This window comes from Somniosus microcephalus, chromosome 21, assembly GCF_052327205.1.
Source record: "Somniosus microcephalus isolate GS21.2 chromosome 21, FLI_Smic_1.0, whole genome shotgun sequence".
Taxonomy (NCBI): Eukaryota; Metazoa; Chordata; class Chondrichthyes; order Squaliformes; family Somniosidae; genus Somniosus; species Somniosus microcephalus.
Genome location: NC_141007.1, coordinates 73,702,365 through 73,729,406, shown reverse-complemented (window position 1 = coordinate 73,729,406; position 27,042 = coordinate 73,702,365). Strand labels below are relative to the sequence as shown.

At 43.7% G+C, this 27,042-nt stretch overlaps 1 protein-coding gene across 6 annotated transcripts in view; it reads right to left on the bottom strand.

Moving 5' to 3' along the window:
- rhot1a (ras homolog family member T1a) overlaps positions 1 to 26,793 on the bottom strand; it is an 85,761-nt gene extending 58,968 nt beyond the window's left edge. For 4 of the 6 annotated variants that reach the window (XM_085963951.1, XM_085963952.1, XM_085963954.1 and 1 more), the window contains exons 1-3: positions 26,462 to 26,793; positions 10,531 to 10,589; positions 4,697 to 4,778 (exon numbers count right to left, since the gene is read on the bottom strand). In XM_085963951.1, coding sequence (XP_085820077.1) covers positions 4,697 to 4,778; positions 10,531 to 10,589; positions 26,462 to 26,498 — 178 coding nt within the window. In that variant the 5' untranslated portion in view covers positions 26,499 to 26,793. Of the gene's footprint in view, positions 1 to 4,696; positions 4,779 to 10,530; positions 10,590 to 22,752; positions 22,862 to 26,461 lie in introns of those variants that run through there. The other 2 variants (XM_085963956.1, XM_085963955.1) reach the window with 2 other exon arrangements.
- Between the last annotated feature and the right edge of the window lie 249 nt (positions 26,794 to 27,042).

Below are 27,042 nucleotides of genomic sequence, written 5' to 3'. Positions count from 1 at the left end.
GCACTCAATTTAAACAGGATTTTTAATGCCAAGACTTAATAGAAAAATCTGTTCTACATGTTTAAAGTGCCAATGAGTGAAGTGGTTCCTGGGTTCACATCTGGTGACCAGCATTACCCCCAATCAAAGTAATATGTAAATTCTAGAATCATACAGCACAGGAGGCCATTCAGCCCATCGTGCCTGTGCCGGCTCTTTGAAAGAGCTCTCCAATTGGTTCCACTCCCTTGCTCGTTCCCTGTAGTCCTGCAAATTCCCCCCCTTCAAATATGTATCCAATTCTCTTTTGTAAGTTACTATTTAATCTGCTTCCACCACCTTGTCAGGCAGTGCATTCCAGATCATAAAAAAAATGATCTTCATCTCCCCATTGGCTCTTTTGCCAATTATCTGTGTCCTCTGGTCACCAACCCTCCTGCCAGTGGAAACAGTTTCTCCTTATTTACTCGATTCATACTTTAGAACACCTCCATCACATCTCTCCTTAACCTTCTCTGCTCTAACTTCTCTAGTTTCTCCACATAACTGAAGTCTCGTATTCCTGGTACCATTCTAGTAAATCTCTGTTGCACCCTCTCCAAGGCCTTGACATCTTCCTAAAGTGTGGTCCCCAGAATTGGATACTATACTCCAGCTAAGACCGAGCCAGTGATTTATAAATGCATACTTTTTTTTTTTTTAAAACAAAAAAAGGAGTTGATCACAGGTTGGAATAAAAAATGTTTTACTAGAGACAGGCAAAAATAAAACTTAATTCAGTCAGGAATGACCTCGAAATTTAGAGAAATTGCGTGCAACTGATTCAGTGCACAGTTAAATAGCAACTATTAAGAGGCTATGCACATCATGCACATTTGTGGCAGGGAGTAAAGTATTAACTGGCTTTCAGATTAAAGAGAAAAAAAAGCAATGGAGTGTTGATGTTTGGTATTAATTTCAATTGCCACTAATTTGGAATCAGAGGTGCATGCACTATGAATAAACAACAGTGCAGGTTAGTAATAAAATATACAGATTAATGAGGCATGAATTTAAAAGGTCTGACTGTATTACAATCATAAATTCAGAAATGTAGTACAGCAACCACCAGCTGCCACAGCAGCAGTATTAAATGGATCCCAGTGTTTCCATAATGCTCATTAGCACCAATACACTGAAGGAACTTAAATCAACATCCTTCAGTGTTATGACATTCATTATCTCAAATTGCTCCAATCATTACCAGCAAGACTAACAGACCAGTAATGTCAAGTGTTACATAGCTCAAAATACTCTCTCCAGGCACAACCAACATTTGGATGCAAAAAAACTCCATAATACACAGGTGAGCAGTACAAAAATTACTTAACTTGCATTTATATAGTGCCTTTAATACATTAAAACGTCCCAAGGCGCTTCACAGGAGCGATTAACAAAATTTAATATCGAGCCACATAAGGAGATTTTAGGACAGATGACCAAAAGCTTGTTCAAAGAGGTCGGTTTTAAGGAGCGCCTTAAAAAGGAGAGAGGTGTGGAGAGGTTTAAGGAGGGAATTAGAGTTTAGGGTCTCAGCAGCTGAAGGCACGGCCGGCAATTTAGAACATACCTCGCTGTTTTCTCCCCATCTCTCCTGGAGCTGTGACTTCATGCTGTGGCATGGCAGCATGGGCTTTGGGCATTCCCCGATACTTCACCCAAGTAGTCATTTATCCACATGTAGCGTCAGTAGAATATTTCATCAAATGGGGCATGCAGCCTCACCCAATTATTTTTTTTATTCGTTTATGGGATCTGGGCGTCGCTGGCAAGGCCAGCATTTATTGCCCATCCCTAATTGTCCTCGAGAAGGTGGTGGTGAGCCGCCTTCTTGAACCGCTGCAGTCAGTGTGGTGAAGGTACTTCCACAGTGCTGTTAGGTAGGCAGTTCCAGGATTTTGATCCAGCGACGAAGGATCAGCAATATACAGGAAACTTTCGATTTACCGGCACCGAAATAACCGAAAATCTCGGTTAACCGGCAAAATTCAGGAGTAGGTTCAGGTAAGTTTTACTTCATATTGTACTTGCCTTCCTCGATCTGTTGCTGTGCAAGGGTGTGGCTGCAGCTGTTGCTAAGCTAGAGACACTTGGAACTTGTGGCCATTGTTCTGCACTTGGTTTGGTGCTTTATATGGAGCTCTCCACTCCGTATCTTTTACTATAGCTTTCGGTTATCCGGAATTTTTGGTGAACCGACACCACGTCGGTCCCAGATAAAAAAAAAGTTTCCTGTACTTCCAAGTCAGGATGGTGTGTGACTTGGAGGTGATGGTGTTCCCATGCACCTGCTGCCCTTGTCCTTCGAGGTGGAAGAGGTCGCGGGTTTGGGAGGTGCTGCCGAAGAAGCCTTGGCGAGTTGCTGCACTGCATCTTGTATATGGGTACACACTGCAGCCACGGTACGCCGGTGGTGGAGGGAGTGAATGTTTAAGGTGGTAGATGGGGTGCCAATCAAGCGGGCTGCTTTGTCCTGGATGGTGTTGAGCTTCTCGAGTGTTGTTGGAGCTGCACTCATCCAGGCAAGTGGAGAGTATTCCATCACACTCCTTCCTTATGCCTTGTAGATAGTAGAAAGGCTTTGGGGAGTCAGGAGGTGAGGCACGCTGCAGAATACCTAGCCTCTGACCTGCTCTTGTTGCCACAGTATGTGTGTGGCTGGTCCAGTTAAGTTTCTGGTTAATGGTGACCCCCAGGATGTTGATGGTGGGGGATTCGGCGATGGTAATGCCATTAATGTCAAGGGTCAGTGGTTAGACTCTCGCTTGTTGGAGATAGTCATTGCCTGGCACTTCTGTGGCGCAAATGTTACCTGCCACTTATCAGCCCAAGCCTGAACGTCGTCCAGGTCTTGTTGCATGCGGGCTTGGACTGCTTCATTATCTGAGGAGTGGTGAATGGCACTGAACACTGTGCAGTCATCAGCGAACCCCATTTCTGACCTTGTGTTGGAGGGAAGATCACTGATGAAGCAGCTGAAGATGGTTGGGCCTAGGACACTGCCCTGAGGAACTCCTGCAGTGATGTCCTGGGGCTGTGATGATTGACCTCCAACCACCACAACCATCTTCCTTTGTGCTAGGTATGACTCCAGCCAGTGGAGAGTTTTCCTCCCGATTCCCATTGACTTCAGTTTTACTAGGGCTCCTTGATGCCACACTCGGTCAAATGCTGCCTTGATGTCAAGGGCAGTCACACTCACCTCACCTCTAGAATTCAGCTCCTTTGTCCATGTTTGGACCAAAGCTGTAACGAGGTCGGGAACAGAGTGGTCTTGCCGGAACCCAAACTGGGCATCAGTGAGCAGGTTATAGGTAAGTGCCGCTTGATAGCACTGTCGATGGCACCTTCCATCACTTTGCTGATGATTGAGAGTAGGCTGATGGGGCGTTAATTGGCCGGATTGGATTTGTCCTGCTTTTTGTGGACAGGACATACCTAGGCAGTTTTCCACATTGTCTGATAGATGCCAGTGTTGTAGCTGTACTGGAACAGCTTGGCTAGAGGTGTGGCTAGTTCTGGAGCACAAGTCTTCAGCACGATAGCCGGGATGTTGTCGGGGCCATAGCCTTTGCTGTATCCAGTTTCTTGATATCATGTGGAGTGAATCGAATTGGCTGAAGACTGGCTTCTATGATGGTGGGAACCTCAGGAGGAGGCCGATATGGATCATCCACTCGGCTGAAGATGGTTGCAAACGCTTCAGCCTTGTCTTTTGCACTCACGTGCTGGGCTCCACCATCATTGAGGATGGGGATATTCATGGAGCCTCCTCCTCCTGTTAGTTGTTTAATGGTCCACCACCATTCACGACTGAATGTGGCAGGACTGCAGAGCTTTGATCTGATCCGTTGATATTGCCACATATATGCAACTTGCAGCAGGGGTCACTGGAAAGGCCGGACCAGTAATGAGAACCTTCGCCGATTCTTCTCTTCCCTAATCCAGGGCACGGAGGTCAATTGTGGTACCCAGCTAAGTCCAGTTTCTCAGCACAGACTTGGGATCAAATCTGGGACCTTCTAGTCTGCCCATCATTACATTTAACTCAAATCTCAATGAGGGGTAAAAGAAAACCTACAGCCCAGGTATATATAAATTAAGAAATAACAACAGAAAATGCTGGAAAAACTCAGCAAGTCAGGCAACATCCGTGGAGAGAAATTTGAGTTGACGTTTCGGGTTTGACCCTTCTTCAAAACTGGAGAGAAAAGGAACTAGATCGAAGGCAGGGCTGCGATCGGACAAAAGAATAAAAGAACCAAAAGAAGTAAAAGAGATTAGAAGCTAGACGAGATGGTAATAGGCTGTGATTGGGTGTAAAGTGTACTAGCAGGGCAAAAGATAGCTGCCAGGTGTGAGAGAGAAACAAAAGGAAAGGGGGGGGGGGAAAAGGAAAGGAAACGTCAACTCAAATTTCTCTCCACGGATGTTGCCTGACTTGCTGAGTTTTTCCAGCATTTTCTGTTGTTATTTCGGATTTCCAACATCTGCAGTATTTTGCTATCATATATAAATTAAGATTCACTTTTCTGAGTTAGTGAAATCACAGTGCTGATACTGTATACACTGTCTCATCAACAGATCCCAGAGCAGCATTTTCTCAAGAGAATTTAGGTCCAGACAAGACACGGCCTCCTAGGATTATGCTGAACTCTGATGATGCACTTTTCTTTACCTGAATAGTCTACTATGTGTGTGGGGACCTTCTCTGGAGTGACATCTGCAGGGATAGTGATTTCTTCTGCACGTAGAGGAACCTTTAACAAAAAAAAGCATAAATGCACATCTATACATAATTCAAAAGATTTTTTTTTTTTTTTTTTTTTTTTTAAAACAGTGATAGTTGGCACAATGTGATGCAGCCAGAGCCAATGGTTAACTGACATGCTCCACATTTAAATTTATTCCCACTACCACTTGACCAGTAATAGAAACAGAAAATGCTGGAAACAGTAAGCAGGTCAGGCAGCATCTGTGGAGGGAGGAAGGTGGGCAACATTGCAGGATGATGACCTTTCATAGAAATTTACAGTGCAGAAGGAGGCCATTCAGCCCATCAGAACCACTTGACCAGTAGCTCTCAGCAGACATTTGGCACTGCACAAGTTACTCAGTAATGTAACTGGACATAAAGGTTTCCTACATTACAACAGCGACTACACTTCAAAAGTACTTCTTTGGCTGTAAAGCACTTTTGAAAGTCCTGAGGTCATGAAAAGCAAGTCTTTCTTTCATAAGTGTAGGAAAAACATTTGCAAAATTAACATTAGCAACTTCACAAAGCTCCAGTTTCAATCACAGATTTTATACAGAAAACAGTATTAAATACACAGAGGCGGTAGTGGGTGCAGGGAGAGAAGATGAGACGAAATACTTTCAGTACAAGTAGTCCCACCCCGAGAAAACATCTAAATAATGGGGCAGAAATTCCTCCCCAAACGCGTGAGTACGGAAGGGGTACTCACGCGTCTGGCCGGAGGAAATGCCGGTTTTCAGCATGCACAGCGCATGCGCTGAAAACCGGCATTTCCTCTCCTCTAACCCAAGAGGTGAAGAGGCTAGCGCGTGCGCTGTAGGGGGCAGCGCGTGCGTCTTGGATTTCCTCTGTTTTGGGGGATTTGCGCATGTGTAAAGGCCTCCGGTCTGTACGCTTGTAAAAAGCACACGTAAGTATTTAATTTTACAGGTAAGTGGTGTTTTAGTGTAATTTAGAAAAAAATTTCCCCACAGGTTTATTATTTTAAAGAATCTACAATAAAGGTAAGTTTAGTTTTAGACCCTTTTTATTAAAAATTTATTTTTTCAAAAAAAAATTGTTTAAATTATTTTTTAAAAACTTATTTATACTTAATTTAATGATTGGGATGTTTTTTTAAATTTTTATTTAAAGTTTAAATAGTGTTTTGGGCCCCCGTAGTTTTCATGAGTTTGACAGTTCTTACTCTCAAACTCATGAATGAACCTTCCCCTCCCCTGATTGGTTGTACAGTGCTCACCTGATCCCAGCCGGCACATCGCACTAACTACGCCGCTGGATCAGGTAAGCACTGCGCGCCGACAGCTGAACCGGGCCTGTGGAAGGAAATGCAAGCAGGCCCAGGCTTCAGATGTCAGCGCGCAGGGCGAGTGCAGATCGGGGGCTTGCACCCGCGGGAAGCCCCTGACCCGAATTTTTGGCCCATTATGTCAAATTTCCCATCCGCTGTGAGGTATTATAATTTTCAATACAGATTTTCTGCTTCTCTATGGAGATTAATTTCAAGTTTCTCCAGATGCCTGATGACATCAGTTATGGGCAAGTCAGGGAGTAGCTCCATAGGGAGACCTGCAAATCAGTGTATGGCACCAAACCCAGAACAATCACCAACAGTGACACTCAGGTTTTTCAGCAGTTGTTATCCTTGCTATTTCCCCTGGACGTGCAGTTAGGTCACCTTTCTGGGTCCCTTTCCAACTCCAGGTGACCCACTTCTGCAAATGCTGCTCTTTATCTGATTGTGAGGAGGAGAGCTTCATTTTTTCTATTCTCCTGGTTTCACTTGTTGCCTACCCTCAGTGACACAGAGAAGGTTGGGAACTGAGGTCTTAAAGCATTGGATCACCTAATATACCTCTATTCTAAAAAAACTTGTATTGCAATAATTGTTGTGAATAATGATGTGAACAAATAAATGTGAAAATAAGTTTAAATAAAATTAATAAAAGATCAACTTCAGTAATTAAAAGCAAGAGCTATAACTAGAATGAATCTCCACAACCAGAACTATGGGAAAGTCTGAATGCATCTCCAAGATGATCATTAACAACAGAAGGGGTTAAATAGAGATCTAACACATTAGTATGTGCTTTGAAAGGTGGCCATGGCTAGGGTGGCACTGCTTTGGGTAGAGGGTCTGATCTTACTGTTAAATTGCCTCTGCAGAGGAATTATAGGAGAAATCAACCTTGAAGTTATCAGAAAATAATGGAACAAAAGCAGATAACTGATGTAATCAAAAAGTGATTAAAGACAAATATTAACTAATGTTAACCCCTATGCTCTGGCATGGAATGGGTCTGGCAGGGTTATTTATGTACTGATTTTGGCACAATTTCTGCAAATGAATGTATTTAAGCATGCACCTCCCTCATACTGGTAACTAAACATTCTGTATTTACTGTAAATGAGTCACCCCCAAAAAAAGAGAGGGTACACCCAGCCCTTATCACTTTCCTACTACCATTTCTCTCCTCTCTCTCTCTCAATCAGCTGACAAAAAGCAGGCGTGTCCAAATTACAGCCATGGACTAGATGTGGCCCAGGAGCCCTGGCAATCCAACCATGAAACCCAGGTCATTCAGTTCTATTTGCATTTGTATTTCTTATTCATTGGTTTGCCCTGTTTGAATTTTAAGAGCCTGGAGGTTTGGAAAGGCCACCTCCAATATGTTTGCCTGATTGGTGGACTACATTCAGAACACAAAGATCTATTAGCATTCATAGCTTGAGATTTATGCAAATTAAAAGGAACATTAATTTATTATGATGCCCACATAGCTCTGTGGTTTGCACCTGTAAGTTATTTATTTTTCCCATTCCTAAAAAGATACTTAAACACAATTCAGAACATTTTTACCAACTGCAGCACACAATACAAAGTCTGGACCTGCAAACTTTTATGTCTGGAAAGGTGGAAAACTGAAGCTGCAGCTTGGTGGGAGAGGGAACAGCGGCATTAGGCAGGGGGAGATGGGAACATGGCCACAGTCCCCTCAGATACAATGGCAGCAGTACTCCTCTGCTCTATTCAGCAAGAACAGCCAGACTATCTCAAAATGTGTATTTTGGCTTGGAAGATGGCCGGTGGGGGGAGAAGAGCAATATTAGTGGATCTGTTACTAAGAGGTGCTCTTTCATGCACCTCTCTATCAAACATATTTGCAGGCACATTTTTCACATAACACTAGACAATACGAACAAACTGCTACAGGATCAAATGAGACCAATACATCTGCTCATCAGCCTGCAAGCCATGCCACACCAGAAGACTAGGAGTGCGTGGTAAAGGCCGAGGCCGCCAAGGAGCAGAGGCTTCTTGCAGCAGGACATCAGGTCCAAGCGAGTGCAAGCAAGGAGTGCGTGGCAGGTTTGAGCCGGCATGGTGCCGGTGGCAATTAGGTCAGAAACCTTACAATTTACCGCTTTTTGTAGGTTTGTTGAACTGTAAAAAGTGAACCGTCGTGCTGGCTGAAAGGGAGTTAAACCCTCCTCACCCCTGTCCCCCAGTTTTCAGGTTGGCTCACCATTTCTACTGTGAAAAACATCCAATCAGAAAAAAAGCAGCTACATTTTTTGCAGTAGTATTTGGTTGTTTTTTTCACAGCAGAAACACAAACTTCAGACTTCAAACTCTAAATAAATTAAATTGGTCACTGACTACTGTACTAAAGTATCTGCTGCAATACAGGAAACTCTTCTTTATCCAGCACCGATGGGACCGGCGTGGTGCTGGTTTATCAAAAAGTCCGGATTACAGAGAGTTATAGTTAAAAGGTACGAGCTCCGTACACAGCCACAAATCCAGGCTTCCCTGTTGCTTAGCAACAGGTGCAAGAAGCCCGGCCACAGACCAAGCGTCCCTGTTGCGTAGCAACAAGTGCAGGAACCCCCGATTACACAGCCAAGAATCAAGAAACAGCCACTAATATGAAGAAAAACTTAACTGAACCTACTCCTGAATTTTGCCGGTTAACCGAGATTTCCGGTTGTTTGGGTGCCGGTAAATCAAGAGTTTCCTGTATTCGGGTTTTGTGCATTCTGAATATACATACACCAGTGAATTGGAGTACATTGAGCCATTCCCATCCTTGTGCACAAGGACAGTCACAGAAAGGAACTGGTAGAGACCTGAAAGCAGGTCACCCTCCCATCCTTTCAACTAGCGAAAGTCGTAGCAGAGGGAAAACCTGAAGGCAGGGAGAAATATAGAAACAGGAGAAACTAAGGAGATTTCGAAAGAAGGGGCAGAGAAAAATCTAGTGTAACTTAAAAAAAAGAGCAAAGGCAATAAACACAGTTGGTGGTAGGAGCCTGTCCCCGAGTTTATGTGCGGTAGTTTCTGTGGCAAGTGCTCAGATGCTGAAGTTAAAAGTGAATTCTACAGAATATCAAGATTGTGACCACCTCTTCTGCTCCATCTCCTTAATATGGCCTTTCTCCTTGTTTTGAGATCAATAATCAATGTCAGTCACCAATTTAAAAATAACATATGAGCAGTTACTTTCTTCTTTCTGTCACCACCCCCTTGCCATCTCCAAAGTCTGAAACCATTGGTCTGAATTGATCATGTCTACTGCTCCCAAAGATTGGGCCAGTGGAATTTTTGACCCAGAGAATACTGCCAGCAAGCTGCGCAACATTTAGCCTAGGAACCAGTTATCTGATGTAAAGTGGTAAGCAATCTGTTCCCTGCAAGGTGTTTCTAATATAGCTTTTAAAGTAACTTTACAGGAAGGAAAACTATTTTAAGATAATTGGCAAAAGAACCGGAGGCGATGAGATGGGGGTATATGTGCACAAATCATTGAAGGTAGCAGGGCAGGTTGAGAAAGCAGTTAAAAAAGCTTACTGGATCCTGGGCTTCATAAATAGAGGCATAGAGTACAAAACCAAGGAAATTATGAAGAACCTTTATAAAACACTGGTTCAGCCTCACCTGGAGTACTGTGTCCAATTCTGGGCACCGCACTTTAGGAAGGATGTGAAGGCCTTAGAGAGGGTGCAGAAAAGATTTACAAGAATGATTCCAAGGATGAGGGACTTCAGTTACGTGGATAGACTGGAGAAACTGGGAGTGTTTTCTTAGAGCAGATTTGATAACGGTATTCAAAATCATGAGGGGCCTAGACAGAAGAGAGATAGAAATTGTTCCCACTGGCGGAAGGGTCGAGAACCAGAGGACACAGATTCCAGGTGATTGGCAAAAGATCCAAAGGCGACATGAGGAAAAACCTTTTTACGCAGCAAGTGGTTAGGATCTGGAATGCACTGCCTGAAAGGGTGGTGGAGGCAGACTCAATCGTGGCTTTCAAAAGGGAACTGGATAAGTACCCGAGGGGAAAAAATTTGCAGGGCTATGGGGAAAGGGCGGGGGGAGTGGGACTAGCTGAAGTGCTCTTGCAGAGAGCCAGCATGGGCTTGGCTGGCCGAATGGCCGGCTTCTGTGCTGTAATCATTTTATGATTCTATAATTTTACGCAACAAGTTGTGATCTGAAATACACTGCCTGAAAGGGTGGTGGCAGCAGATTCAACAGTAACTTTCAAAAGGGAATTGGATATATACTTGAAAATGAACAATTTACAGGGCTATGGGGAAAGAACAGGGGAGTGGGACTAATTGGATAGATCTTTCAAAGAGTCGACATAGGCACAATGGGCTGAATGGCCTCCTCTTGGACCACAATCTAATTTTAGTACAAAGTAAAACAACAGGCACATACAGCCCCCGTAAAAAGTCAATCCACATACCTCTTCTGGAAACTCTTCACTGACCAGAGACATAATCAAAGATGTCTTCCCAACCTTAGCTGTACAAAAGAAAACAAACAGCTTTACTATAGATTCACAAACATCTTTCAGCACAACAGGTCGTTCTCCAGCAGCTCTCGGATTCATTGTTATTATTTAATGTGGTGGTATGGACCCTACTACGTACTTCAATATACATTATATAAGCAATCAAACCCTACGTTCAAAAGTGTGAATTTTAGTGCAATATTAAGATTGAGGATGTGTTAAAGTTATTAAGCAAAGATATTTCCCCCAAAGAGGTTCTCTCAAAATAAAGAAGGCTGGCAAGTCCAGAATGGTAGTGCAAAATCAGATACAGGAGGTAGACACGAGCCTACTGAAGTCCTTGGGAAGAACAACGACACTGACACGCAAATGACAACGTTCTGATTTGTGTTTCATGCACAATGCACATTTCTGTTTCAGGTAATCCAGCACTTGTTGCCATCAACATCTAATATATTTTAAATCTCTCAATTTTTCCATTATAAATTCCGGTCTGTACATTTATAATGAAAAACTTGTGAAAGTGTAATTACACCCTCCCCCCAGCAGAGGTGCTCTAGTGCTACCACTGGAGGGCAGCTGGAATCACAGGGTGACAAGTTTACATTGGAAGTTTTCATGATAACTTCCCATGTTCACATTTATCATGGAAATGTTAAAATAAGGGCAGAAATGCATAACTTTAAAATGGGCCCGATCCAGATATCGTCCAGTCTCTAACTCTGCTTCACCTGAAGACTAAACTTGGTCTTGATTGCCCATATGCAATGCGATCAACTAATACATATTTTAAAAAAATCTTAACTCTGCACACACTTCCTGTCAACTTTTCTATTATAAATTTCTCTCTCTCTACATTTATAAATGGAAACTGTCTCCCTAAACTTGTCACATCGTAATTACACCTTCTGGTCAGCAGTGATGCTGTAATGCCTTGGTTTTGCATTGCTCAGATTCTCAGTCTGTACTGCAAAGAATCGCCTACTCCAACTAATTCTATTTCTCGGCTTCCCAAATTTCCACGTTTTTCTATTTAGCTAGAAATACTGATATAAAATCAAAGTATTACAAACAAAAGGGCAGAATGTATGACTTTAATAAGGGGACTGAATTATGTCTGCGTGCCTGATTGAATTATCCCCCACCCCTACAACCTTACTTCACTGCAAGATTACATTTGGTCTTTACTTCCCACGTGCAATGTCGCAGGTGAAAAATATTGAAGGATCTATCCTGGTACAGACAAACATTACCAAATGATTGTGGTCACCAAATTATGGTGACCCAAATGTGGCTTCCTGACTAACCCTCTAGTTTTCCTCCCTTTCACATGAACATTCTAGATTTGATTTCAGTACCATCCCATGACTGGCCAGGGATTAGAAACTTGACATATGGGCAATCACAGGCACAAACCCACATAAGTACACTGGAGTCAATCGGAGGGCAATTGCAGCTGTTTGTTAACTTTGGCCAGATCCAAAGAACCCAGCATGAACTTGTTTTGCATTAGTAAAGTGTGAAGTCTAGAGTGCGAGGTCATGCATTGGATGCGAGACTTTTACTTCTGTCACACTAACCATTGGCTAATTTAGCCAAATCACCCTGATTCGGTCATTCTGCCCATGTGATTGGCTCCCAACCCTGACATTCACTTTCTCAAGAGCTACAGCAGACCACATACAAGTCAAGACAAACGAAAAGTAATTGTACAGCATCAAGCTAGGTGTAAATAAAACAATGACTGTTACATAGAAACATAGAAGATAGGAGCAGGAGTAGGCCATTCAGCCCCTCGAGCCTGCTCCACCATTCAATGAGATCATGGCTGATCATCCAAACTCAGTACCCTGTCCCTGCTTTCTCCCCATATACAATAGGAATCATTTATACTTTCTACCTCCTACACTTGACTGCTTCTTACAGATACAAGAAAATCTTGTGCTTCAGCTCCCTCTTTCTAATATAGCAGTTCAACACTACTTCCAGCTTGCCAACTGACCTTGACAACCATGTGAATGAACCCACCATTCATTACAAGGAGGCAGAGTAATTAGCCTGAAAGGGACACACATCTACATTCTATTTTACATGGTATAATGTTCCTATAAAATATATCCTCCGACTTTACTCTGGTAGCACCACAGGCGGTTCACTAGAATATAGAAAATACAATAGATACGTTAAATATACCAGCGGTCAGAAGGGGAAAAAAAATCCACAGACCTCATTAAATTGTCACTCCCAAATATAAAATAAAATGTTTTAGAGGATTTGAGTACAGGAGCAAGGATGTCTTGCTGCAGTTGTACAGGGCCTTGGTGAGACCACACCTTGAGTATTGTGTGCAGTTTTGGTCACCTTATCTGAGGAAGGATGTTCTTGCCATGGAGAGTGCAGCGAAGATTCACCAGACTGATACTTGGGATGGCAGGAATGACGTATGAGGAGAGATTGGGTCGATTAGGTTTATATTCGCTAGAGTTCAGAAGAATGAGAGGGGATCTCATTGAAACTTATAAAATTCTAACAGGGCTAGACAGACTAGATGCAGGAAGGATGTTCCCGATGGCGGGGGAGTCCAGAACCAAGGGTCACAGTCTAAAGATAAGGGGTATGCCATTTAGGACTGAGATGAGGAGAAATTTCTTCACCCAGAGAGTGGTGAACCTGTGGAATTCTCTACCACAGAAGGCAGTAGAGGCCAATTCATTAAATATATTCAAGAAGGAGTTAGATATATTTCTTAAGGCTAAAGGGATCAAGGGATATGGGGAGAAAGCAGGGACAGGGTACCGAGTTTGGATGATCAGCCATGATCTCATTAAATGGCAGAACAGGCTCGAGGGGCCAAATGGCCTACTCCTGCTCCTATCTTCTATGTTTCTATGTTTCCCCTCCCCCCAAGCCTCTACTCAAAACATTAACCCATTTTTCTCTAAGATGCTGAGAGACCTGTTGTATATAAAGCAATTTTCTGTTTCCATTTTGGATTTCCAGCATAGTGGATTTTATTTTTATTCTCCAAATATGTGTTGCCTAGAACTGATGTCAATCTGAAACATTCTAAAATCAAAAGGAATTGTAAATCGAGCCAGAAATTCCTTCAAATAAAATGCAGAAAAACCATACTTCCAATTTTTCACAGCATTATCCCAGCTCTTAATGGAAGGTTGAAGAGACACATATATAATCAGTGGTCTGTCGAAGACAGGTTTTGGCTCAATTCTCCAAGTCACTATCTTGTGCTTCTCTTCCTTCAATTCTCCTTATGATCTCCCATTTTTCAGGTGGTCCAGAAGCATGCTCCCTTTTTCCTCCCTTCGAACATCTCATCCCCTCTCAGCACGCGCCCAATCTAATTAATTTGACTATAGCAAAATTATGGGTACACTTTTGAATGAACTTTACTACCCCAGTGAACTAATCCCTCCGTAGCATGGATTGCCAACTTGAAAATTACAGACCTGAGTTAGTGAACTGGTGATAATTTTGAGCCCAACAGACAAAGGACTCAGTAAAAAAACATGATCAATTGAAGGGAACAGGCTTTATTCAAATGCTTGCCAAGCCTCCCATTTTCTAAACGCGCATAACCCACACCACATGCATCCGACAGCACCTCGATAAAAGAATTAGAAGGCCATTCCTACTCTCTGGGTAAAAGATTCTCTCTCTCTCTCAATTTTGGATCGATACTGAGCTCTTGGAAACTCAACCAGTGTGAGGGACCCCCATTGAGCCCAGCAGTGTTCTGAATTAGAATGCTACTCTCGATGTGGATCCAAAATCACTCTGGCGCCATATAAAGTTTGCATTTTTACTGCCACTTTTGTAAGGTTTACTATTAATAGTTCTATGTGCTCTGTACTCATATTGTTCGTCAGTGCATAACGCAGCCAGTCTATATTTAAGCCACTACAGGATTTGTGTGAAACCTCAGCCACACAGTAGAATTAATAGAAATTCTTCCATAAGAATCCATCCTCTCTACATTCTCTTGGTAGACTGGCGTACTAAAAATCCAAGTGACTCTCCTCCACCGATTCCCAAAGCAGACTACTTTGAGGCTGCAACAAGCCCGTCACGCTGCCCACTCACGTAGATGGTATTCAAGTGTCAATTACACGATACCAATCTTTAGTCATTTATAGCGAAATCTGCAGGCGCAGCAGAATGACTTTTGAAGCTGCCTTACTCTGAAGCATTTTGGTAGTGAAACAAACATTAAAAGTTTTGCTTGAGCAGTCTTGGAATCATAGAAACTTACAGCTCAGGAGGCCATTCGTCCCATCATGCCTGTGCTGGCTCTGTGAAAGAGCAGTCGTGCTTAGTCCCACACCCCCGTTTTTTGTCTGTAACCCTGCAAGTTCCTCATCCTTGAGTATCTGTCCAATTCCCTTTTAAAATTATTTATGGAGTCAGCTTCCATCGCTTTTCCCAGGTAGAGCATTCCAGATCCCAACAACTCTGAAGGAAAAAAATTCTCCTCATCTCCCCTCTAGATCTTTTTCCAATGATTTTGAATCTATGACCACTAGTTACTGACCCACTCGCCAGAGGGAATACTTTTTCCCTATTTACTCTATCAAAACCTCTCATCATTACATAGGATATACGGCACAGAAACAGGCCATTCGGTCCAACCAGTCCATGTCGGCGGTTATGCTCCACTTGAGCCTCCTCCTGTCTTTCCTCATCTAACCATCAGTATATCCCTCTATTCCCTTCTCCCTCATATGCTTGTCTAGCCTCCCCTTAAATGCATCTATACTATTCGCTTCAACCACTCCCTGTGGTAGCGAGTTCCACATTCTCACCACTCTTTGGGTAAAGAAGTTTCTTCCGAATTCCCTATTGGATTTCTTGGTGACTATCTTATATTGATGGCCCCTAGTTATGCGCTTCACCACAAATGGAAACATTGGCCGCGATTTTATTAATGGAGGCAGGTTGGGTGCGGTTCAGGTGGTTTCCAGCTTCCAGTCCCGCCCTCAGCTGCATCTGGTCCACAGACGTGATTTTGCCTTAATTGACCTCGTTAAGCCCGCCCTTTGGGCTTGCTGGCCAATTAACAGGAAGCCGGTCAGATGACATCATTTGCTGGTTTTCTTAAAGGGACCATGCACAATTTTAGTGTTTACAGCATTGAGGTGCTGCAAACATTGACAATCACTGCACAAAGGTGCCCTCTTGCACCCAGGCTCTCCAATGACTCCCTCCATAGGCTGGAATAGATGGCAGAAGCGCCATCACTGGTGAGAGAGGTTCTCCCAACGAGGTGGCACTGGACATGGATTTAAAAACTTGTGACCTAAAGAAATGTGTAAATGTATTAAAAATGCAGTACCCAACATTTTCTTTCCCGAGACTCACCATGTGCAGCATTGGATCCTTCACACCACTTCTGCAGCCGTCATCAATCCAGAAACATTACAGCAGACTCACAACACACCACACTTACCTGGCGTGGTGTCCAGACGTCGGGAAACCCGAGCCAGAAGCAGCAAAATTCAAAAATAGGCCGTCAACGACTGGAAACTACCTGTTAATAGGCAGGTAATTGCCTTTAATCCTCTTCCCACCACTAGGTGTCGGGTCCATTTGCAAATCGGATACCCAACACATGGGAAAGTTGTTTGGAGGCGGGTTGACAGCGAATTTCCTACCCGGTCAATCTTAGCTATTTTGACAGCGGATCCGCCTCCAAACCGGCCCTCTGAGCGCCGGCAAAATCCAGCCCATTCTCTCTGTATCCAGTCTATCAAAACCTTTCATAATTTTAAAGACCTCTATTAGGTCACCCCTTAGCCCTTTTTTCAAGAGAAAAGAGACTCAGCCTATTCATCCTTTCCTGATATGTATAGTCAGAGAAAAATAGGAGCAGGAGTAGGCCATTCGGCCCTTCGAGCCTGCTCCGCCATTCAATATGATCATGGCTGATCCTCTATCTCAATACCATATTCCCGCTCTCTCCCCATTCCCCTTGATGCCTTTTGTGTCTAGAAATCTATATCTCCTTCTTAAATATATTCAATGACTTGGCCTCCACAGCCTTCTGTGGTAAAGAATTCCACAGGTTCACCACCCTCTGAGTGAAGAAATTTCTCATCAGTCCTAAATGTCCTACCCCATATCCTGAGACTGTGACCCCTCGTTCTCGACCCCCCAGCCAGGGGAAACATCCTCCCTTTATCCAGTCTGTCTAGCCCTGTCAGAATTTTATACATTTCAATGAGATCCCCTCTCATTCTTCTAAACTCTAGTGAATACAGGTCTAGTCGACCCAATCTCTCCTCATACGACAGTCCTGCCATCCCAGGAATCAGTCTGGTGAACCTTCGCTGCACTCCCTCTATGGCAAGTATATCTTTTCTTAGGTAAGGAGACCAAAACTCCACACAGTACTCCAGGTGTGGTCTCACCAAGGCCCTGTATAACTGTAGTAAGACATCCTTGCTCCTGTACCCAAATCCTCTTGCAATGAAGGCCTACATACCATTTGCCTTCCTAACTGCTTGCTGCACCTGCATGTTTGCTTTCAGTGAATGGTGTACCCTCGCATTTCTGGTATCATTCTTGTAAATCTTCTCTGTACCCTCTCCAGTGCCTCTATATCCTTTTTATAATATGGCGACCAGAACTGTACGCAGTACTCCAAGTGTGGTCTAACCAAGGTTCGATACAGGTTTAGCATAACTTCCCTACTTTTCAATTCTATCCCTCTAGAAATAAACCCTAGTGCTTGGTTTGCTTTTTTATGGCCTTGCTAACCTGTGTCGCAACTTTGTGATTTGTGTATTTGTACTCCGAGATTCCTTTGTTCCTCTACCCCACCTAGACTCGCACCCTCCAAGTGATGTGACCTCCCTATTCTTCCTACCAAAATGTAATACCTCATATTTATGTGTTGAACTTTATTTGCCAATTATATGCCCATTCTGTAAGTTTATTAATGTCCTCCTGTAATTTGTTGCAGTCCTCCTCAGTATTGACTATCCCCCCTCCAATTTGGTGTCATCTGCAAATTTAGAAATGGTGTTTTTGATTCCAGTCTAAATCATTAATGTAAATTGTGAACAGCAGTGGTCCTAGCACTGATCCTTGTGGAACACCACTACCCACCTTCTGCCACTGTGAATAGCTACCTTTTACTCCTACTCTCTGCTTTCTGTCCTGAAGCCAGCCAGCAATCCACGTCCCGTGACTCTACATTCTCTGAACTTGTTCATCAGTCTATTATGCGGTACCTATCGAAGGCCTTTTGAAAATCCAGATAAATTACATCTACTGCCATTGAATACTCTCTCTGTTACCTTTTCAAAAAATGTAATAAGGTTGGTCAAGCAAGACTTTCCTTTTTGAAATCCATGCTGACTATTCATTATTATATTTTTGGTTTCTAGATGTTCTTCTATTTTCTCCTTTAGTAGGGATTCCATTATTTTTCCTACCGCCAATGTTAAGCTGACTGGTCTATAATTCCCTGGACACGTTCTATCCCCCTTCTTAAATATCGGTATTACGTTAGCTATCCGCCAGTCCTCTAGCACTACACCTTTTTCTAACAAATTATTAAATATGCGTAGTAATGCCTCTGCTATCTCTTCCCTAGATTCTTTTAAAATGCGTGGATGCATTCCATCCGGACCAGTGGTTTTATCCACTTTGAGTTTGATTAGTTTATTTAATATTTCCCCTTTTATTATTTGTAATAATGCACTTATCTCATTACTAATCTCATCATCCAATGTCATGTCCACCTGTTCTATCTCCCTGGTAAATACTGAAGCAAAATAATTATTTAATATTTCTGCCATCTCTCTATCATTACCTGTGGTATTATCCTGTCTATCCCTTAATGGCCCTATTCCCATCCCAACCTTCCTTTTTTTATTTATGTGCCTGTAAAATATTTTACTATTTTGTTTTATGTTCCTTGATAATTTAATTTCATAGTTCCTCTTTGCCTCCCTAATTGTTTTTTTGACTTCTCTCCTAATCTTTTCGTATTCTCCCTTATCATGCACTCCCGTGCTTTCTATGTACTTAATGTATGCCTCTTTCCTTACCCTCAATTGTTTTGTTCCCTTATGGCTTTATTCACGCATGGAGTCTCATTATTGTTTAGTTTGTTCTTTCCTTCTAGCGGAATATATTTTTCCTTGCACTCTGTTGAACACCGTTTTGAATTTCTACATCGTTGTTTACCAATATTGTTGCCCATTTCCGCGCACCCCCCCACGTTCTATTCTCAGCCCCTGAAAATCAGCTTTTCTCCAATTTATTAATCTAGTTTTCGTCATTCTTATGTCCTTCTCAATTATCATCTTAAAAAGTGTATTATATTATGGTCACTATTGCCTATATGTTCCCCTACTTTTACTTCTCTTATCTGCTCTGGTTCATTCCCCATTACTAGATCCAATAGCAAATCCTCCCTTGTTGGGCTTTTTACATATTGGGTTAGAAAGGAGTCCTGTACACATTGTAGGAACTCTATTCCCTTATCCCCGTTACCTACCTCTTCTGTCCAATTAATATCGGGGTAGTTGAAATTCCCCATAATTATTATTCTATGTTTTTACTCATTTCCCTAATTTGTCTGCATATTTCTTCCTCCACCTCCCTTCCACTATTAGGTGGTCTGTAGACTACACCTATTAGTGTGATTGATCCTTTATTATCGTTTATCTCTATCCATATAAATTTTATTTTTGTCTTGCTGATATCTGCGTCACTTTTTTCTACTGCCATTATGTTATCCCTAATAAGTAGCTACTCCACCTCCCCTTTTTCCCTCCCTATCTTTTCTAAATATGTTATACCCTGCAATGTTTAATTCCCAGTCCTGATTTTTCTGTAGCCATGTCTCAGTAATCTCTACTAGTTCCTCGCAACGCATGATTGCCTCCAGCTCCCGTTTTATTACGAACACTGTGTGCATTGCTGTACAGTTTAACTCATTTTTAATAGGATTTCCTCTCACTTTATGTTTAACCATCTTTTTAGACTCCTGTTCTATAACTCTATTTATTCCCTTGCCATCAATGTCTTCCCTTACTTTATTCTTTCCGATGCTCTCTTTTCTTGTTTTGTTTATATTTAGGCTGGTTACGTTTCTCGTAGATCCCTCCCCCCCCATCTTGCCAGTTTAAAGCCTTTGCCACCTCCCTATTTACCCTTTCCGCTAAGACACTGGTCCCATCCAGGATCAGGTGGAGCCCGTCCCATCGGAACAGCTCCTTCCTGTCCCAGAACAAGTGCCAGTGTCCCATGAAAAGGAACCCCTCTTTCCCACACCAGCCCTTTAGCCACGTGTTAATTCTCCTGATCTGTCTGCTTCTATGTCATTTTGCACGTGGCTCGGGCAATAATCCAGAGATTAATTACCCTCGAGGTCCTGCTTTTTAATTTAGATCCTAACTCCTGATACTCTTTCAGCAGAACCTCCTCCCTGTTCCTACCTATGTCATTTGTTCAAACATGGACCACAGCAACTGGATTTACCCCCTCCCTTTCCAAGTTCCTCTCCAGCCGCCGTGAGATATCCCATACCCTGGCATTGGGGAGGCAACACACCCTTCGGCTACAGGGGACGCTATCTATCCCTCTAATTATTGAGTCCCCTATCAATACCACATTTCTATTCTGCTCCCCCCCCCCCCCCTCCACATTGAGCTGGAGTGCGAAGGGTGTATTGCCTGTCCAATGCCAGGGTAAGGGATAAAGCTGTCCAGAAATTTCTCCCCCTCCCTTATGTGTCGGAGTGTCTCCAACTCGCACTCCAGCTCAATGACTCTGAGCCGGAGAGATTCGAGATGGAGACATCTCCTGCAGACGGGTTTGCTCAGGACAGTCTCGCTGTCCACAAACTCCCACATACTGCAGTCCAGACTCACAACCTGCCCTGCCACATCTTAGTCTAGCCTTATTTTATTTATTTAATTAGGTAAAGTCTTTAATATAACTATATAAATAATTGTTGAATAATTAGTTTAACTAATTAGGCTATAAATTTAACACAGTATGTTATAGTTTCCCACTCCTAGTTTAAATCAGTCTTAGTTTAGAAAGAAAAAAACCTTAATACTCACCAATCAATCACCTACCTGCAGTCCTGTGACGACACACCTTGGTTTTTTTTGGAAATCGTGGAAGGTACGCAGCCTCCGCCTCCGATTAGCTCCGCGCTGTTCCTCCGCTCTCTCCTTTATGTCCCACCGCCACTGCCTCCGATTAGCTCCGCGCTGTTCCTCCGCTCTCTCCTTTATGTCCTGGCGCTGCTGCCTCCGATATTCTCCGCGCCGTTCCTCCGCTCTCTCCTTTATGTCCCGCCGCCACCGCTGCCTCCGATTGAAAACCTCTATTAGGTCACCTCTTAACCATCTCTGTTCCAAGGAGAACAGTCCTAACTTTTCCAACCTCTCCTCATAACTGAAGTCCCTCATCCCTGGTAACATCCTGGTAAACTGCCTTTGTACCCTTTCTAAGACCTTTACATCCTTCCCGAAGTGTGGTGCCCAGAATTGTCCACAATACTCCAGCTGAGACCTAACCAGTGATTTATACATTTCTAGCATGATCTCTTTGCTTTTATATTCTATTCCTCTATTTATAAATCCAAGTAACCCATATACTTTTTTAACCACCTTATCAACTTGCCCTGCTACCTTTAAGGATGTGTAAAATGGACACCAAGGTTTTTCTGCTCATCTACACTTTTCAACTCCAAACAAAAAGGCTCTAAATTTTACAGCAACTATGTGGCACAGTTTTGTCTTTTCACCTCTGGAAAGTAAGTTTTAATCCAGTCCAGTCTGATAGAATTTGCTCTCCATCAGCTGTAAGGGTCCTTGGCAATCTTATCAGAATAACTGGTCTGCCTCACCATTTGTGTTTGCATTGCGTTAACCTTGAAAGACCAAATTCATTAGAGTGACAAAACACATGCCTTAAATTGTTTCAAGCAATTAGCAAATGTATCTCTGGTTTTGCACTCCAAAGCTGATATAACCAGTGAGTAAAATATATCTCAGTTGTAAATAAATATTAAAAAGTTATTGCTATACCTACATAAACTAGGGGCAATGTTAATGACTGAGCAAAGAGGAAACCACGCATAGGAGAATGGTTGACAATAAGCCAGATGCCAAGGAATTAAAGGAGGAAATTAGTGATGCTTTGGTTGATAATTCTCAGACCTCCAATAATACTACAGAAGGACGGAAGGATGGCAAATGTAATTCCAACATACAAAAAAGGGATATGGCATGAAACTGGTAATTACAGGCCAGCTGGTGAACATCCGGCATGTTAAGACTGCATGAAGGGCATTTAGATAGGAGGTCAGTACTACGGTAGTTTCAAAGTAATAAGCCCAAGTGTTAGAAACTTACTGAAATTCTTCTAAACTAGTAGACAAGGGTATTTTCCAAAGAATATTTTCCAAAGTTCCTAATGTGAGGCTACTAAGGAAGATTAATGCTGGATTGAGAAGTGGCTTGGCAACAGGACACACTGGGTGGTGACAAATTAAAAATGTTCTGCCTGGGGAAAAATAAACCAGTGGAGTTCCATAGGAATCTGTTCTGGGACCTCTGCCATGACCTTTCTTACATAGAAACATAGAAGATAGGAGCAGGAGTAGGCCATTCGGCCCTTCGAGCCTGCTCCGCCATTCAACGAGATCATGGCTGATCATCCAAACCCTAGCACCCGGTCCCTACACCGACAGCCATCCCACACAAGCCCTATCCCCGTAACCCCACGTATTTAATCCCCCCCTAACACTAAGGGCCAATTTTTGTCATGGCCAATCAACCTAACCCGCACATCTTTGGACTGTGGGAGGAAACCGGAGCACCCGGGGGAAACCCACGCAAACACGGGGAGAATGTGCAAACTGTTCTAGATTTCCATATGTTCTTATTCTAACTGTATACATGTTTGTGCACACATGAGAGACTGAAACAGTCACAAAGCAAAGTCAAGCCAACACACTGCCTCCCATACATCTCCAGCTGCAACTTGACCTCACACACACACTACCAATAAATTGGCCAGTTCACAAACCACGTAATAGGACAGTGGAACTATCTGGGAAACTGAATAAAATAAGCACTTTTAAGGCTAATTTACATTTTAAAACTGCAGCCAACGGCAAACACCTACCTCTCTTCCCATCAGCTGCAGGTAGAAATACAAACTGCCCGACATACTTTATTCCAATTCCAGTTGCAGCAGGGACCCAATTCTTTCTACGGATCTTATGAACTGCTGCCAACTTGTGGTTCCACTTCTCCCAGCGCCCGAGATGGAACTGGAAGTGGGGGAAAATAACTCAGGAGACCCGTATAGTAACACTCAAAACTGGCATTCCAATGTAAACATACCGTTACATTTAAAATGAGGTCCCTGCTATCAGCCCTGATAGCATTAGTAAATATACAAATTCTGAATCCAGTTTACAGTATCACCCAGGTTGGTGGCAGTCTCATTCTCGCCTACACGAGTGCTTTTTTCCCTGTCCCTGGTCTTGTACCAGTGATTGACCAGCTAGCCACACTCCCTACAAAGGTCATGGACCACACAAGAGAAATACTCAACACTTCATCCAAATATAGTAATTTGCAGACCTATGCAAGCACAACCAAAACCCACCAGATACTTGTGAAGGTCACTCCAGTTCACAGTAAACATTATAATTGTAGCTACTGTACCACTTTGAACTATAAATACTCTCAGATAATACTGCTTAGAAATTCAAAGTTAACCTTTTCCTTCTCTGCTGGTATTGCCACTCAGTCTCACTTTTCCAATAGAAAGTTTGGGAGGAAATTACTTGAATGGCAATTACTGTTATGTAAGCAGAACAGGACTTGGTGCGAGTTAGGACAGGGGCAGCCGAGTTTTGGATCACCTCAAGTTTACGTAGGGTAGAATGTGGGAGGCCAGCCAGGAGTGCAATGCAATAGTCAAGTCTAAAGGTAACAAAGGCAAGGATGAGGGTTTCAGCAGCGGATGAGCTGAGGCAAGGGGCGGAGACGGGTGATGTTATGGAGGTGAAAATAGGCAGTCTTAGTTAAATAACCCGTTGTTCCAGTCTGTGTTGGGCCCTGGTACCTTGGATGTGTCTCAGACATTGGCTGTGCCACTCCCAATCCACTGCTATGCTCGCTGCAGCGTATTCTAATTACTTTTGCAGCAAATTGTGGCGTGAATTTGCCACTAGTGGATTCGGGAGCACAATGGCCTAACTTATGGCGTTCATCGCCAATATCGACATCGCAGCAAATTCCAGCCCATTAAGTTGAGGATACAGCTCAAGTTGCAACGTACTGAGAAAAAAAAAGTTGGACTAAACAAACATAAGATTGCACCTCCAGCACTGCTGGAGTCCAGCTGTTTGATTCCCCCACCCCACCTCCTCCTCCCCCCCAAAATGTTTAAGAAGGGAACCTGGGTTTCCACCCCCATTCTCCAGAACTTTGGTGACAGCTACAGAGCAGAAATAAAAGCTTAAAAACAGGGACTACCAGTATACTGTCCTTATAAGGACACAAAAATAGGAGACCAACCCTGTAATTGGGGGAGAAGAAAGAGACAGGGGTTGGAAAGAATGAGGATATACACACCCCCGTTGAGGGAGTGGGGAAGAAGAGAGATGAAAGAGATTTATTTGCAGGGAATAAGAACATAAAAACATAAGAAATAGGAGCAGGAGTCGGCCATTCGGCCCCGCTCCACCATTCAATAAGATCATGGCTGATCTTCAATCTCATCTCCACTTTCCTGCACTATCCCCATATCCCTTGATACCCTTAATATTCAAAAATCTATCGCTCTCTGCCTTGAATATACTCAACGATTGAGCATCCACAGCCCTCTGGGGTAGAGAATTCCAAAGATTCACCACCCTCTGAGTGAAGAAATTTCTCCTCATTTCAGTCCTAAATGGCTGACCCCTTATTCTGAGACTGTGACCCCTGGTTCTAGACTCCCCAGCCAGGGGAAACATCCTCCCTGCATCTACCCTGTCAAGCCCTGTAAGAATTTTGTAAGTTTTAATGAGCTCACCTCTCATTCTTCTAAACTCTAGAGAATATAGGCCTAATCTACTTAATCTCTTCTCATATAGGAGAATCCCCCCATCCCAGGAATCAGTCTGGTGAACCTTCATTGCACTCCCTCTATGGCAAGTATATCCTTCCTTAGGGATGGGGGAAAGCAGGGTAAGAGAGGTGAAAGAAAATATTTTGCCAGAGGGAGAGATTTAAAACATATATATATTTATTTATCCCCACCATGTCAGTTAGCAAGAGGAGGTGAACAGAGAACTGGCTATAGGAATGGGATGTGTGGGATTTACAGCTCCATATGAAAGCTTCAGGCTGGGGTCAATGGTCAGGTGCGACGTTCCCCAAGCCCCAAAACATCACCCAGAACACAACACAACTAGGAGTTAGCGCCCCAACAGGCAGTGCTTCCTGCCATGCATTTCATTGGACCAACATTGCCGCAACAAACTTTGTGGGTACCTACTCTTCCGGGATATTAGAATAAGCCTTACTGATTTCCTCCACACCCCCGTTATCCATTCCAACCTCAGAACCTGTAATGTCAGCCATAGCTCAGTAGTAGCACTCTCCCGAGTCAGAAGGTTGCAGGTTCCCACCCCAGAGACTTGAGCACATAATGTTAGGCTGACACTCCAGTGTAATACTGAGGGAGTGCTGCACTGTCGGAGGTGCCATCTTTCACGAGAGGTTAAACCAAGGCCCTATCTGCCCTCTCAGATGGATGTAATAAATCCCACAGCATTATTCGATGAAGAGCAGGGGAGTTCTCCGGTGTTCTGGTCAATATTTATCCCTTAACCAACACCTAAAAAACAGATTATCATTTATTTCATTGCTGTTTGTGGGAACTTGCTGTGTGCAGATTGGCTGCCGTGTTTCCTACATTACAACAGTGACTACACTTCAAAAGTACTTCATTGGCTGTAACGTGCTTTGGGTATCCTGAGGTCATGAAAATACTATATAAATGCAAGCCCGTTCTTTCAATTTCTTTTATTGAGGTGGTCAGGGAAAGGGGAGAAGGTTCAGATAATTTGCATTTATATAGTGTTTTTCACTATGGTTATTTGAGCAATAAATATTGGCCAGGACAATGGGAGAACTTCCTACTCTTTGATTAGTGCAATGGAATCTTTTATGTTCGGGGGGGCGGGGGGGCTTGGGTCAGGTGCTTGGACAGCAGCAGCATTTAAAGGTTCAGAGCTGGGCTAGTCTGAGAGAGGTGCTTCAGGCGTGAGTACTATACCATTCACTTATGTATGATCAATCAATAGAGTTGGGGAGAGAATGATATTGGGATGACAAGAGGAGAGCGTTGGGCATATACAGGGGGAGATACTGAGAGCAGAAGACCCCACAAAGGGACAGAGGAAAATAATTTGGGGCAGAGAAACAAGTAGGCACAACCTCTAAAAGGAGACAGTTACAAAAAAGAATTCTAATGTACCCGAAACATGTATTTTTTTGCCCTTTCAGATGCTAACTGAGCTGCTGTCCACTCCCAGCATGATCTACTTTACTCCCACCCCCACGGCTTCCTTTTCCGCTCTATCCCAACCTCAGTTCGGTTAAACCTACAGTGGCGGTGGGAAGGTCACGGCCGCGGGGGACATTTTAGACGCCGTGTGCCGCCTCAATGAGCTCCTGATAAACGTATACGAGCTGAACACATCAACCCCGCCAGTGGTGAAGCGGGAGAAGCCCAGCGGCCGCCCGCACTCCCTCTCCCTGCCCAGGCCGCAGGCAGAAGAGCCGGGGCCTGATTCTACCCCCACCCCCCGACACATCATATCAAAACTCACGCTCTCCAACCAGCAGAATCCTCACGTCTTTCCTCATTTTGGCCTCCAGACCAGATCGCGCTCGACCCCGAAGGAGAGCGAGGAGCCTCCCAGCAATGGAATTTAGGCCCTGGGAGTCGGGCCCGACAGGCCGCGGCGCTGCTTAAGTTCTATTTCGCCAGGCAGGTGGGATCTCCTGCCAGCGGATATTCCGGGGGGCGGTGACCGTCTGTCAGGCTTCCTCACGGCTAGAAATCCACCGGGCATGCCGGCCGCTCCTTCACTCCATACTCCAGGCTCAGCGCGGCCGTCCCCGCTCTGCGTGCGCGCTCCCCGGCGCCGCCCTCGCCCCACCGCCGCCCTCGCCCCACCGCCTTCTGCGTGCGCGCTCCTCCCACTCACGCTCGTCTTCTGCGTGCGCGCTCCTCCCTAGCGTCCTCCCTTCCCCAACGCATGACCTACCTGAGTGGGTAAAAAGACTTGCATTTCTATAGCGCTTTTCACGACCTCAGGACGTCCCAAAGAGCTTCACAGCCAATGTGATCATAACAACAACTTGTATTTATTTAGTGCCTTTAACTTAGTAAAACGTCCCAAGGCGC